Source organism: Hirundo rustica, assembly GCF_015227805.2.
Source record: "Hirundo rustica isolate bHirRus1 chromosome 38 unlocalized genomic scaffold, bHirRus1.pri.v3 SUPER_38_unloc_1, whole genome shotgun sequence".
In the NCBI taxonomy this organism is placed as follows: domain Eukaryota; kingdom Metazoa; phylum Chordata; class Aves; order Passeriformes; family Hirundinidae; genus Hirundo; species Hirundo rustica.
Window position 1 is genome coordinate 33,469 of NW_026690194.1, and position 14,102 is coordinate 47,570.

The 14,102-nt window shown below is 64.6% G+C and overlaps 2 protein-coding genes across 2 annotated transcripts in view; one reads left to right on the forward strand and one right to left on the reverse strand.

Annotated features, from left to right (window-relative positions):
* Positions 1-696: 696 nt before the first annotated feature.
* On the reverse strand, positions 697-2,296 carry ZBTB3 (zinc finger and BTB domain containing 3). The gene is made up of 2 exons (XM_040053651.1): positions 1,126-2,296; positions 697-951 (listed from the first exon to the last, which is right to left on the reverse strand). Exons 1-2 carry the CDS (start codon positions 1,786-1,788, stop codon positions 697-699), a joined length of 918 nt encoding a protein of 305 aa, XP_039909585.1. The 5' UTR covers positions 1,789-2,296.
* A 613-nt stretch (positions 2,297-2,909) lies between these two features.
* The window catches only part of GANAB (glucosidase II alpha subunit), a 12,583-nt gene continuing 1,390 nt past the window's right edge, over positions 2,910-14,102 (forward strand). Inside the window, exons 1-24 of the mRNA XM_058424293.1 lie at positions 2,910-2,954; positions 3,643-3,732; positions 3,825-3,933; positions 4,378-4,505; positions 5,556-5,735; positions 5,990-6,043; positions 6,416-6,500; positions 6,609-6,693; positions 6,771-6,867; positions 7,184-7,364; positions 7,566-7,719; positions 8,594-8,829; positions 9,301-9,427; positions 9,517-9,596; positions 10,071-10,214; positions 10,715-10,811; positions 10,916-11,017; positions 11,296-11,539; positions 11,650-11,714; positions 11,839-11,916; positions 11,997-12,001; positions 12,361-12,474; positions 12,704-12,816; positions 13,685-13,785. Coding sequence (XP_058280276.1) covers positions 2,935-2,954; positions 3,643-3,732; positions 3,825-3,933; positions 4,378-4,505; positions 5,556-5,735; positions 5,990-6,043; positions 6,416-6,500; positions 6,609-6,693; positions 6,771-6,867; positions 7,184-7,364; positions 7,566-7,719; positions 8,594-8,829; positions 9,301-9,427; positions 9,517-9,596; positions 10,071-10,214; positions 10,715-10,811; positions 10,916-11,017; positions 11,296-11,539; positions 11,650-11,714; positions 11,839-11,916; positions 11,997-12,001; positions 12,361-12,474; positions 12,704-12,816; positions 13,685-13,785 — 2,689 coding nt within the window. The 5' untranslated portion in view covers positions 2,910-2,934. The remainder of the gene's footprint in view (positions 2,955-3,642; positions 3,733-3,824; positions 3,934-4,377; positions 4,506-5,555; positions 5,736-5,989; positions 6,044-6,415; positions 6,501-6,608; positions 6,694-6,770; positions 6,868-7,183; positions 7,365-7,565; positions 7,720-8,593; positions 8,830-9,300; positions 9,428-9,516; positions 9,597-10,070; positions 10,215-10,714; positions 10,812-10,915; positions 11,018-11,295; positions 11,540-11,649; positions 11,715-11,838; positions 11,917-11,996; positions 12,002-12,360; positions 12,475-12,703; positions 12,817-13,684; positions 13,786-14,102) is intronic.

Below are 14,102 nucleotides of genomic sequence, written 5' to 3' on the forward strand. Positions count from 1 at the left end.
TGGGAGGGACTGGGGGAGGAGTGGGAGGGACTGGGATGGGACTGGGATGGATTTAGGGGAACTGGGATGGGCTGGGATGGGACTGAGATGGATTCAGGGGGACTGGGATGGATTTAGGGGAACTGGGATGCACTGGGAAGGGACTGGGATGGATTCAGGGGAACCGGGAGAGGACTGGGATGGATTTAGGGGAACTGGGATGCACTGGGAAGGGACTGGGATGGCTTTAGGGGAACTGGGAGGGAACAGAAGGGGTCTGGGACTGACCGCGACGGACTGGGAAGGGCGTGGAAGCGACTGGGATTGAACTGGGAGGAACTGGGAGGGCGCAGAGTCGGGCCTGGGGCTACCCCAAAGTCCTCCCAGCCGCCAGGCGGCGCTGCCCCCGCCCGCCAACGGAGCAGCCCCGCAGCCCAAGGGCGGGGTCGCACAACGCCACGCCCCCCGGGGCTCCGCCCACCGCCCGTGACCGGCGTCGCTTTATTCGCTCGTGACCCCCGTACACCCGAGACCACGCCCCCACCGCCAGGCCACGCCCCCGCCGTCCCTCGGTTCCCGCCGGGGCGGGGTCCCGGTCACAGCCCCGGTGGTCCCGGTGTCCCCGCTCGGGCCTGGTGTCCCCATCCCGGTGTCCCCATCCAAGCCCCGCCGCCCGCTCGGCTCGGTCCGTGCCGGTGCCCCGGGCGGGTGCGGCGGTCAGGGCGGGTTGTCGCCGTCGCGGGCGGGGTCGCGGGGCCCGCGGGCGGGCCCGCCGTGGCTGTGGGCCTTGCGGACGTGCCGGTACAGGTCCCCGGACTGCGTGTAGGAGCGCAGGCAGTGGCGGCACTCGTAGGGCCGCTCGCGGGTGTGCACCGTGGCGTGGCGCCGCAGCGTGTACGAGCACGAGAACGTCTTCCCGCAGGTGGGACACGTCGGGGCCTCCTCGGCGAACAGCCCGAAGCCCCCGCGGGGCTCCAGCGGCGCCAGGAACAGCGGCTCCCGCAGCCCCCCCAGCGCCGGGCCCAGCGCCGCCCCCTCCCCAAATCCCGCCGCTCGCGGTGCGGGAGGCGGCGGCGGCGGCGGCGGCGGCTGGGGAGGGGGCGCGGGGGGGCGGCGGGCGGCGTCGGGCTCCTCGTCCGAGATCACGATGGCCTCGGCCTTGATGGCAGCGGCCGGGGCGGGGGGCGCGGCCCAGGGACCCCCGACCGAGGAGGGGGGAGCGGCTCCGGGCCCCGGCGCGGCCTCGCTGGAGCTGCTGGGGCTGGGCGGGGGTCTCTCGCCCCCCACCCCGGGCTGGGTGGTGTCGGCCGCGTCCACCAGCGGCGGCTCCGGCGGCGTCCCCGCGTCGCCCAGCGGGGGCTGCGGGGGCTGAGGCGGCGGCGGCGGGGCCGGGCTGGCGGCGTCCTCCTCTCGCTTGGTGCTGTCGGCTTCGGCCGGGCCCCGCGCCTGCAGCTTCTTCTTGCACAGCTTGACCACGTCGTTCATGTGCAGGTAACTGGCGGCGGCCAGCACGTCCTCCAGCGGGGCCGCCAGCGCCAGCCGCCCCTCGTACATGAACTCCAGCAGCAGCGCGAAGGCCGGCGCGGTGACGATGTCGCTGTTCAGGGCCACCACGGCTCCCCGGGCTCCTCCCGCGCCGCCCGGCTCGGCGTAGCACAGGTGGAAGAAGGAGCTGCAGGCGGCCAGCACGGCGCGGTGCGCGGGGAAGGGCGCGGTGCCCACCAGCACCGTGCAGTCGCACAGGATCCCCCGGGAGCGCTGCTCCCGCAGCCCCCGCAGCAGCTGCCGGCTGTGCTCAGGGAACTCCATCGGGCTGAGGAGGGGGAAATGGGGAAAATCCGGGGGTCAGAGCAGGGTCAGGGTTCTGGGAACGCCATTGGGCTGGGGAAGATGGGGAATCAGCGCCCAGGGAACTCAGTCGGGCTGGGAGTGATTGAACTGGGGCGCGGGGAGTGGAGGGGATCAGCGGTTTGGAATTCCAGGGGGGCTGGATGGGGAATGGGGGGTGACAAAGGGGCTGGGGGAGAGGAAATGGGGATGGGTGATCCCGGAATTCTAGGGGATCGGAGGGGACACATGGGGAGGAGCCGGTCCCGCTGGGCAATCCCAGTCAATCCCAGTCAATCCCAGTCAATCCCAGTGGGGCTCGGCCGGGCCCGCCGGGGCCCATCTCAGTCAATCCCAGTTTGGCCCTGTGTCACCGATTGGGTCCCAGTCAATCCTGGTGAGCCCCAGTGCGTCCCAGCCAATCCCAGCGTGGCCCAGCACAGCCCCACGAGTCCCGGTGGGTCCCGGTCCAGACCAGTTGGTCCCAGTTTGTCCCAGTTCCCCCCCAGCGCCCCCGGCCCCGCTCACCACAAAGCCGCGGCCTGCCGACGCCCCGCCTCCCCGCGCTGATTGGCAGCCTGTCGTGACTGCCGCTCCGCTCCCATTGGTTAATTCAGCTGTCGCTCAGCGTGATGGGGCCGAGCAGGGCTAAAGGCTCTTGTTAATTAGCTGCGATTGCCGCCACTCAGGAAAACGCGCTGTTGATTAGTTCCCCGGAAAAGGGCGGGCCGCAATGGCCAGGGCGGTGGTTGCCATGAGCACCGAGGAGGGGCGTTGCCATGGAAGTCCCGGGGGCGGGACACCGGGCGGAAGCAGCATTCTGATTGGACAATCGCGTGTGTCACTCAGAGTTCCCACCCTTTCATTGGGTTTCTGTGCCGCCCTCGCGCTGCGTTCCCGGCTCTTCCCCGAGCCGCTCTTTGATTGGGTGGCGCTGCCATCGCTCGAGCCCGGCACGCGAATCACAACACGAGGAGGGCGGGGCCTCCATCCCCGCGGCAACCAGGTGAGGCGGGAACTCGGGGTGAGGGCGCGGCCGGGGCGGGGCGAAGGGCGGGAATCCCCGCAGCCAATGGGAGGCGGCGGCGTCTGGCCGGGGGCGGGGTCAAGGGTCAGGCAGGATCCAAGATGGCGGCAGCGCCGCGGCGGTGAGCGCGCGCCAGGGGCCCGGCCCCCCCCCCCCTTCACCCCCCCATGGGTCCCCCGGGGTCACCCCCGACCCCCCATTGGGCCCTCCCGCCCCAAAAAGACCCCGAGACCCCCCCTCGGGCACCCCCAGCCGGGGTTTGCGCGCCCGAGACCCCCCAAATCGCCGGGCCTGGGCTACGGCCCAGCCCCCCCACAGCCCTGTGGGACCCTCCGCCCCCAAACCCGCCGAGACCCCCCTCAATCTGCCCTGTGACCTCCCCCGTGTCCCTCCCGTGCTGCCTCCAGGTGGGGTTGGGGGGCCCCTGTGCACCCCCTGAGGGTTTCCGGGGGTCCCCACCCCGGCTCTGATCCCCCCCTAGTGCCCCCCCATGTCCTCCCCGCGGGTTTTGGGGGTCCGTGCCCCCCCAGATGCCGTTTGGGGGACATTGAACCCCAGCGTTCTGACCTGAGGGTTTTTTGGGGGGAGGTCCCTGCTCCCCCTGCTCCCCCCCCCCGATGATTTTGGGTCTCCATGACCCCCCTGTTCCCTTCCCTGGTGCCCCCCAGATGGGATTTGGGGCCTCTTGAACCCCCCCGTGCCCACCTCAGGGGGGTTTCGGGGTGTCCCGGTGCTCCCCCCCCTCGGTGGGTTTTGGGGGGGGGGTCTCCGGCTGTTTTTGGGGTCACTGACCCCCCCGTGTCCCCCAGGTGGCCGCTGTGGGTGACCCTGTGCCTCGGGGCCGCGCTCGCCGTGGACCGCAGCAACTTCAAGACCTGCGAGCAGAGCGGCTTCTGCAGGTGTGGGGAGGGGGGGACACACCTGGGGAGGGCGGGGTGCGGCCCGGGGGGGTCACTCAGGGCCCGTGTCCCCCCCCCGTCCCCTCCTGCAGGCGGCAGCGGCGGATCCAGCCCGGGAACTCCCCGTACCGGGCGCTGCTGGAGTCGCTGGAGCTCGGCCCCGATGTGGCCAGGATCCAGTTGATCAACGAGGTCACCCAGGTGAGGGGTCATGGAGGGGTCACTGCGTCCCTGATCCCCACCTTTCCCAGATGTCCAGGTGCCACCTGATCTCTGTCCCTGCTTTTCCAAGGTGCTGGTGACACTTTGTCTCTCCCTGCACCCCATGTCCCACCTGTTGCAAATGTGGGTGCCCCAGGTGACTCTGGCCAGGTGTAGGTGACCCTGGGGCTGTCCAGGTGCCGCCCAGGTGACTCTGGCCAGGTGTAGGTGACCCTGGGGCTGTCCAGGTGCCCCCCAGGTGACTCTGGCCAGGTGTAGGTGACCCTGGGGCTGTCCAGGTGCCCCCCAGGTGACTCTGGCCAGGTGTAGGTGACCCTGGGACTGTCCAGGTGCCCCCCAGGTGACCGTGTCCAGGTCTGGGTGTCTGAGGTGACGCTGTCAGTGTGTCCCCGTGCCCCAGGTGACTCTGTCACCTCTGTGCAGGTGCCGCTGCTGCTGGAGGTGTGGGGGCTCACCGGGAACATGACGCGCCTGCGCATCCAGGAGCTGGCCCCGCTCCGGCCCCGCTTCCAGGTGCCCGACGTGCTGCTGGGGGAGCCACCTGCGGAGAGGTGAGGGGACATGGGGACACAGCCAGCCCTGAGGGGTGAGGGGACATGGGGACACAGCCACCCCTGAGAAGTGAGGGGACATGGGGACACAGCCAGCCCTGAGAGGTGAGGGGACATGGGGACACAGCCACCTGCGGAGAGGTGAGGGGACATGGGGACACAGCCACCTGCGGAGAGGTGAGGGGACATGGGGACACAGCCAGCCCTGAGGGGTGAGGGGACATGGGGACACAGCCACCCCTGAGAAGTGAGGGGACATGGGGACACAGCCAGCCCTGAGAGGTGAGGGGACATGGGGACACAGCCAGCCCTGAGGGGTGAGGGGACATGGGGACACAGCCACCCCTGAGAAGTGAGGGGACATGGGGACACAGCCAGCCCTGAGAGGTGAGGGGACATGGGGACACAGCCAGCCCTGAGAGGTGAGGGGACATGGGGACACAGCCACCTGCGGAGAGGTGAGGGGACATGGGGACACAGCCAGCCCTGAGGGGTGAGGGGACATGGGGACACAGCCAGCCCCGAGAGGTGAGGGGACATGGGGACGCAGCCACCTGCGGAGAGGTGAGGGGACATGGGGACACAGCCACCCCTGAGAGGGGAGGGGACATGGGGACACAGCCAGCCCTGAGGGGTGAGGGGACATGGGGACACAGCCAGCCCTGAGAGGTGAGGGGACAGGGGGACACAGCCACCTCTGAGAGGTGAGGGGACATGGGGACACAGCCAGCCCTGAGGGGTGAGGGGACATGGGGACATGGGGACACAGCCAGCCCTGAGAGGTGAGGGGACATGGGGACACAGCCAGCCCTGAGAGGTGAGGGGACATGGGGACACAGCCACCTGCGGAGAGGTGAGGGGACATGGGGACACAGCCAGCCCTGAGGGGTGAGGGGACATGGGGACACAGCCACCTGCGGAGAGGTGAGGGGACAGGGGGACACAGCCAGCCCTGAGAGGTGAGGGGACATGGGGACACAGCCACCCCGAGAGGGGAGGGGACACGGGGACAGGAGCGCCCTGCCACCTGCCCGTGGCCGCTGTCCCCAGGCTGGCGGTGACGGGCCGCGACGAGGGCACGCTGGAGCTGTCGCTGGGCGCCGGGGGACACCGGCTGCTGGTGACCGAGCGCCCGTTCCGCCTGGACCTGCTGCGGCACCGCGAGCTGCTCTGCAGCGTCAACGCCCGCGGCCTCCTCGTCTTCGAGCACCAGCGGCGCCGCCGGGACTCGTGAGTGACCCGAAAACCCCTAAAAACACCCCAAAAAAACACCCCCTAAAATCTCCCCCCCACCCCGTCTCACCAGACCTTTGGTTCCAGCGGGAGCGGCGCTCGGGGTGGGGGGTGTGGGGCGGGGGGTGTTCCCCCCAAAAGCACAGAGGGGGGGTCGGGGGTCGCCCCCCCGAGCCGAGGGGGGGTCCCCGCGGGTCGGGGGGGCCGCGCTGACTCTCTGTGTTTCTGTTTTGGTGCCCCCCACCCCCCAGTCTGGCGGATAAAGTTAGTTCTGTGTGGGATAAGATCAAGAGCCTTTTCCGTAGGTAAATCCATGGAATCGCCGGCGTCTCTGCGCCCCCAATTCCCCCCCAGGACCCCCACTCAAAAAGGGATTCCCCCCCCCCCCAATCATGCTGGGGGGGAACAGGAGCAGCTTGGGGGTCTCAGTGCCCCCCAGAATTGGGGAGGGGGCCGAAGCAGCCTCGGGGTGGGGGTCTGTGCCACCCCCGAATTGAAGGGTCAGGTGCAGCCAGGGGGTTCTGTGCACCCCAAAAGTAAGGAGATCCCCCCAGAGCGGGCAGGAGCAGCTGGGGGGGTCGGGGTCCCCCCAAAATTCGGGGTCCTGGGGGTGCCCCGTGTCCCTGCCGCCCCCTTTCCCTCCCTTTGGGGCACCCCAGGACCCCAAATTCCCACAGGGAGCCCCCCAAGGATCCCCCGGGAGAGGTGGGGGCGGCACAGGAGGCACCTGAGGATGGCACTGGCAGCACCCAGAGCGAGAAGGTGACAAGGACATGGGGGGGACACAGGGTTGGGACACCCCAAATAAATCTCTCCCCCTTTCTGGGGAGGGGTCCCCGCATTCCTGACAGGATTTGCCCCCCCCCCCAGCCCGTGGAGCCCCCAGCAGAGCCCGAGGAGGAGCCGGGGACGTGGGAGGAGACGTTCAAGACGCACACAGACAGCAAACCCTACGGTGGGGACACTTGGGGACACTGAGAGGGGCACGGGGGGGACACAGGGGGACCCCTCTGATCCGCCCCCTCCCCACAGGACCCACCTCGGTGGGGTTGGATTTTTCTCTCCCTGGATTCGAGCACGTGTACGGCATCCCCGAGCACGCTGACAGCCTGCGGCTGCGCTCCACCGAGTGAGCGGGGACACTTGGGGACAGTGGGGACACTTGGGGACACTTGGGGACAGTGGGGACAGTGCAGACACCATGGGGAGGACACAGAGACACGGAGGGATGAGGGAACGCAGGCGATCCAGGAGCGGGATGGGGGGCGGTGGTGGCACCGTGGGAGGACAGGAACGCTGTGACAGTGACAGCAGCGGGGTGGCAGCGACAGCGACGCTGCGTGGGGGGGGTGACGGTGACGGTGGCTTCACGGGGTGACAGCGACGCTCCGGGGGTGTCCCTGACCCCACGGGGGTGTCCCTAAGCCCGTCCTCGGTGTCCCCAGGGGGGGTGACCCGTACCGCCTGTACAACCTGGACGTGTTCCAGTACGAGCTGTTCAATCCCATGGCCCTCTACGGCTCCGTGCCGCTGCTGCTCGCCCACCGGCCCCGCCTCAGCCTCGGCATCTTCTGGCTCAACGCCGCCGAGACCTGGGTGGACATTGGCTCCAACACCGCCGGCAAGGTCAGGAGAGGGATTTTTGGGGATTTTTGGGGGGGTCCTGGATGGGTTTTGGGGTTCCTGGGTGGACATCGGCTCCAACACCTCTGGGAAGGTCCAGCAGGAGGTTGGGGTGTCCTGGAGGGGATTTGGGGGGCTTGGGGGGGATGTCTGGTTGCTCCGGTGGGAATTCGGGGTTCCTGACCCCCCCTGTCCCACCCCCAGACCCTTTTTGGGAAGCTCCTGGATTACATGCAGGGAGGGGGCGAGACCCCCCAGACCGAGGTGCGCTGGATGTCCGAGAGCGGCGTCATCGACGTGTTCCTGCTGCTGGGGCCGAGGCCCGCCGATGTCACTGCCCAGTACGGGAAACTGACCGGTACGGGACACTGGGGACACTGGGAACACTGGGATGGGGACACTGGGGACATGGGGACACTGGGATGGGAACACTGGGGACATGGGGACACTGGGGACACTGGGAACACTGGGATGGGGACACTGGGAACACTGGGAACACTGGGATGGAGACACTGGGGACATGGGGACGCTGGGATGGGGACACTGGGAACACTGGGAACACTGGGATGGGGACACTGGGGACATGGGGACACTGGGATGGAGACACTGGGGACACTGGGAACACTGGGAACACTGGGATGGGGACACTGGGAACACTGGGAACACTGGGATGGAGACACTGGGGACATGGGGACGCTGGGATGGGGACACTGGGAACACTGGGAACACTGGGATGGGGACACTGGGGACATGGGGACACTGGAATGGGAACACTGGGGACACTGGGATGGAAACAAAACACTGGGGACACTGGGATGGGGACGCTGGGACACTGGAAATCTTTCTCTTTCAATCAAGTCCTTCATGATGTGCCCCATTCCCATTTTTAGGAGAGTTTTTGAAGGATTTTTTAACTTTGATCTTGCCACATGCTTTTTTTTCAGGGTTATTTTCAGGGGATTTCTTCCCCGTTCCCCTTTTTTAGAGTTATTTGTAGGGGGTTTTTCACCTATTCCCACTTTTAGGGTTATTTTCAGGGGATTCCCACCATATATCTACTTTTAGGAAATAATTTTCACCCCATCCCTGTTTTTAGGGTTATTTTCAGTGTTTTTTTTCCTCTGGCCCTGCCCCATCCCCGTTTTTAAGGTTATTTTCGATGATTTCTCCTTTCTGGCCCATTTTTCGGGCTGTTTCGGGGGATTTCATTCCCGTTTCCCCCCGTTCCCCAGGCACGCAGGCGCTGCCGCCCCTCTTCTCCCTGGGCTACCACCAGAGCCGCTGGAATTACCAGGACGAGGCGGACGTGGAGGCCGTGGAGAGGGGATTCGAGGAGCACGAGCTGCCCATGGACGTGATCTGGCTGGACATCGAGCACGCCGACGGCAAGCGCTACTTCACCTGGGACCCCGCGAAATTCCCCAACCCACGGGGGATGCTGGAGCGCCTGGCGGCCCGGAAACGCAGGGTGGGGCTGGGAACGGGGCGGGAGCGGCATTGGGATGGGATCCTGCAAAATTCCCAACGCTCCCGGAGCGCCTGGTGGCCTGGAAGCGCAGGGATTGGGTTTGGGAGAGGGAACGGGAGTGGAATTGGGGTTCGGTCCGGGTGTGGGGTCAGCTGGGAATGGGGTTTGGGATGGGATGGGGTCAGGAGCGGGATGAGGTATGGAAAATAGAAAGTGGGATTGGAATCGGAGCAGGAATGTGCTGGACATGGGGATTGGGATCAGGATTGGGAATGGGAATCGGGGTCACCCCTGCCCAGACAGTGACAGTGGGGACCCCACAAAGGCGCTTTGGGGTTATTCTGGGTGGTTTTGTGTCCGGAATCGGGATGGAGGTGGGAATTTTGGAATTCGGGAACGTTCCCGTGGACGCTGACCCCCCTGGCCGCTGCCCCCCGGTCACTCACAGCCCGCTGGACGCTGTCCCCACAGATGGTCAGCATCGTGGACCCGCACATCAAGGTGGACGGGGCGTACCGGGTGCACACGGAGCTGCGGGCGCGAGGCCTCTACGTCAAAACCAAGGACGGCAACGACTACGAGGGCTGGTGCTGGCCCGGTCAGTGGGGCTGGGGGGGATTTGGGGGTGCTTTGGGGTGGTTTTGGGGGTCTCCAGGAGGGTCACAAGCCTCTGCTCGCCCCCCCCAGGCTCCTCGGCGTACCCCGACTTCACGAACCCCGAGATGCGCGAGTGGTGGGCGAACATGTTCGCCTACGACCAGTACGAGGTGGGGACCCCCCAAAACCCCAGTCAGACCCCCCCCCACAGCCCCAGGACCCCCTCAAAGCATTCTTGGACCCCCCAGAACCCCGGGACCCCCCCAAATTCCCCTCCTCGCCCTTTTCTCCCTCTCATGCTCCTCCCTTGGGGCTTTTCCTCCTCCCCTTGGAGAACCCCCCCATCTCTTTGGGGGGGGACTTTGGGGAACCCCCTGGAAGTTTCAGGACCTCTCCCATACTTTTGGGGTTTCCCCACTGATTTTTGGGGGCAGCCTCAAGCCCTCCCTAGTTTTAAAGAGACCCCCGTGAAAATCCTTCCCCACCCCTTTCTCCCTCAACCTTTCCCCTCGGTGCCTTTTTGGAGACCCTGCCTTGGTTTTGGGTGACAGCCCCACGCCCCTGATTTTGGAGAACCCCTGGGGGGTTTTAGGAGCTCCTCTCCCGTATTTTTGGGGTCCCCCCGCTGATTTTGGCCCCCGCAGGGCTCCACGGAGGCGCTGTTCACGTGGAACGACATGAACGAGCCGTCGGTGTTCAGCGGCCCCGAGGTGACGATGCACAAGGACGCGCGGCACTTCGGGGGCTGGGAGCACCGCGAGCTGCACAACATCTACGGGCTCTACGTGGTGAGACGCCCCCCCAAAAACCGCCAAAGTCTCCCCAGGGACACCCCCAAAACCCCACAGAGACCCCCCAAAAAAATCCCAACTTCCCAGAGCCCCCCCACACCCCTTTCGGGCCATCTCAAACACTTTTTAAGCCCCTCCAATTCTCCATTAATTTTCCCCAAAATCTCTCCAGGTCCCCCCAAACCCCTTTTAGACCCCCCAAACCCCCTTTTAGGACCCCCCAAACCCCTTTTAGGACCCCCAAACCCCTTTTAGGACCCCCCAAACCCCTTTTAGGACCCCCCAAACCCCCTTTTAGGACCCCCCCAAACCCCTTTTAGGCTCTCACAAACCCAATTTTGGACCCCACAGAACCCTTTAGGGCCCCCCAAACACTCTCATTTCCCCCCAATTCCCCCTTAATTTCCCCCCAAACCCTTTTATCCCCGCACAGACTCCTTTGGGGTCTGGTTTGGGGTTGACTTTGGGGTGGCTGACGGCGTTTTTCCCGTTGCCAGCACAAGGCCACGGCCGAGGGGCAGATCCGGCGCTCGGGGGGGCGGCTCCGGCCCTTCGTGCTCAGCCGCGCCTTCTTCGCCGGCTCCCAGCGCTACGGTGAGGATTGAGGGGAAATCCCGGGATTTTGGGCAAGTCCTGGAATTCGGGGTGGGGGGGGTCAGGATCGAGGGGAACCCCCCTGAGCCCCCCGAACCCCCCAGGTGCGGTTTGGACCGGGGACAACACGGCCGAGTGGGACCATCTGCGGATCTCCATCCCCATGTGCCTGAGCTTCGGGCTGGCCGGGCTGGCCTTCTGCGGGGGTGAGCCAAACTGGGGATACTGGGAGCGCTGGGAATGCTGGGAACGGGCTCAGGGACGGGATCAGGATCAGGATTGGGATCTGGACCAGGGTCTAGCCTCAGGGTTGGGATCGGGACCAGGACCAGGACTGGGAGGAGGATCAGGGATCAGGACCACGATTAGGATCAGGGTTGGGATCAGGATCAGGATCTGGGATCGGGATCAGGGTTGGGATCAGGACCAGGATCGGGACCAGAACCAGGCTCTGGGCTCACTCCCACCCCCGTCCCGTTCGCAGCGGACGTGGGCGGATTTTTCCAGAACCCGGGCCCGGAGCTGCAGGTGCGCTGGTACCAGGCCGGGGCGTTCCAGCCGTTCTTCCGTGCCCACGCTCACCTGGACACGGCGCGGCGGGAGCCGTGGCTGCTGCGCCCCGAGCACCTGGAGATGGTCAGAGCCGCCCTGCGGCGCCGCTACGCCCTGATCCCGCTGTGGTACACGGCCTTCTACCGCTGCCACCGCCAGGGAATCCCCGTCATGAGGTGCGGGAGCCCAAAAACCCTAAATCCACCCCGAAACCCTGCCTGGGTAACCCTAAAGCCATCCAGGATAACTCCAAACCCCCTGACTCCAAACCCCGCTGTCCCCCCAGGCCCCTGTGGATGGAATTCCCGGATGACTCCCACACCTTCGCCATGGATGACCAGTACCTGATCGGTGAGGGGGAGTCCCTGATCCTTTTTAGGGTCCCTGACTCCCTTTTTGGGGTCCCTGACCCCTTTTAGGATCCCTTTTTGGGGTCATTTTTGGGGGTTTTTCCTGGCTGACCCCTGTCCCCCAGACTGGGTGCTCCTGGTGCACCCCGTGACGGAGCCGGGCGCCCGCGGGGTCCACGTGTACCTACCTGGGAGAGGGAGAGGTGAGTGAGGGCTTTTGGGGGTTTTTTAGGTTTTTTTTTTCAGGTGCAGGACCCCCCTGAACCCCAAATTTTCCCCCCAGGTCTGGTACGATGATGAGACCCACGAGCAGTACCGGGCGCCCCAGACCATCTATGTGCCAGTCACCCTCAGCAGTGTAGGTTTTTTTGGTGGGGCTCAAGGGGTTTGGGAGGGTGTTGGGACCCCAAAATCCCCCTGGAGCCACTAAAACTTGCCCTGGGCACCCCAAAATCCCCCTGGACACCTCTGAAACTTCTTGGATCCCCCCAGATCCTTATATTCCAATGGGTGGGGGGACAGTAGTAAAAATCTCAAGCACTAGGGACGACCTAGGGGATTTAGGGGGTTTTTTGGGGTGGGATTTGGGGGGATTTTGGTATTTTTTAATGGGATTTTTGAGGTGCTGACCTCCTTGTGCCCCCCAGATCCCAGTGTACCAGCGTGGGGGGACGGTGATCCCACGCCAGGACCGGCCTCGCCGCTCCACCGAGGCCATGAGGGGCGACCCCTTCACCCTCTACGTGGCCCTGAGCCTCCAGGTGAGTGCAGGGACCCCAAAAATCCTCTTGAGATGCCCCCAGACCCCCTATTTCCCTCCCACAAACCCCTCAGGACCATCCAAATCATCTGAGATCCCCCCCAGGGACCCCAAAAACCCTTCCAGGGAACCCTGAACAACCCCCAGGATCCCCCCCAAACCATTCTGGGACCCCCCCAACTTCCCAACCCGCCCCCCAGAACCCCTCCAAACCCTGTTTTATCCCCCAGGGCACAGCACACGGAGAGCTGTACTTGGACGATGGGATCAGCTTTGATTATGCCAACAAAAACGAGTTCCTGCACCGGCACTTCCATTTTGCCAACGGCACCCTCACCTCCAGGTACCCCAAATATCCCAAATCCAGCCCTAAAATGTCGCAAAAACCCAGCCAGAAACAGCCCTCAGGCACCATGACTACCAAGCACCCCAAAGTAGCCCAAACCCCAATTCTTGCATTGGCACTTTGGCTTTGCTAATGGCACCGTCACCTCCAGGTACCCCAAAAATACCCTAAAAAAAGGGCGGGAAACGTGAGGGGAGAAAAAAGGGCGGGAAACGTGAGGGGAGAAAAAAGGGCGGGAAAACGTGAGGGGAGAAAAAGGGCGGGAAAACGTGAGGGGAGAAAAAGGGCGGGAAAACGTGAGGGGAGAAAAAAGGGCGGGAAAACGTGAGGGGAGAAAAAGGGCGGGAAAACGTGAGGGGAGAAAAAGGGCGGGAAAACGTGAGGGGAGAAAAAGGGCGGGAAAACGTGAGGGGAGAAAAAGGGCGGGAAAACGTGAGGGGAGAAAAAGGGCGGGAAAACGTGAGGGGAGAAAAAGGGCGGGAAAACGTGAGGGGGAGAAAAAGGGGCGGGAAAACGTGAGGGGAGAAAAAGGGCAGGAAAATGTGAGGGGGAGAAGGGAAACGTGAAGGAAAAAATGGCCCCAATAACCCAAAATACTGAAAAATACCCCCCAAATCCACCCTGAAACAACCCATGGGAACTCTCATGGTCAAGTAACCAAAAATACCCTAAAAACAGCCCCAAAATACCCCCCAAAATACGCTGACACCCCCCCACCTCCGCCGACCCCAGCACCCTCCCACCCCCCTTGTTTCTCCTGTGCCCTGTCTGTGATGTGGTTGAGGGTTTTGGGGTGGATTTTGGGTGATTTTTTGGGGATGTTGAAGGGCTGTGACACCACCCGTGACCCTCGTGTCCTCCCCAGCTCCGCTGACCCCCGCGGGTCCATGTCCAGCCCGGCATGGCTGGAGCGAGTGGTCATCCTGGGCGTGGGGCGGCCAGAGAGCGCCGTCCTGACCACCCACGGTGAGAGGGGATTTGGATTAGGCTTTTGGGGGGGGGTTGGGGTGGATTTTGGAGGTTTCTAGGGGATGGTTTGGAGGGGTCATCTTGGGGATGGGATTGCTGGAGAGCGCCCTGTTTAGGATGGACAGTGAGGGGAGGGCCGGGAGGGTGATTTGGGGGATCCTGAGGAGTTTTGGGGGTCCCTGAGGGAGGGTTTGGGATCCCTGAGGGGGTTTTGTTGTCCCTGAGGGAACTGTGGGGTTCTGAAGGGAATTTGGCATTTCTGAGGAGTATTTTGAGTTCCTGATGGATTTTCAGGGTCCATTAGCTTGAGTTTT

Excerpts from the sequence above, each read along its gene's own strand:
- ZBTB3 (XM_040053651.1), bottom strand. The coding sequence starts at position 1,788 with ATGGAGTTCCCTGAGCACAGCCGGCAGCTGCTGCGGGGGCTGCGGGAG. Across the intron at positions 952-1,125 it reads CCATCAAGGCCGAGGCCATC|CCCCGCGGGGGCTTCGGGCT; the intron begins GTGATCTCGGAC and ends GCGCCGCTGGAG.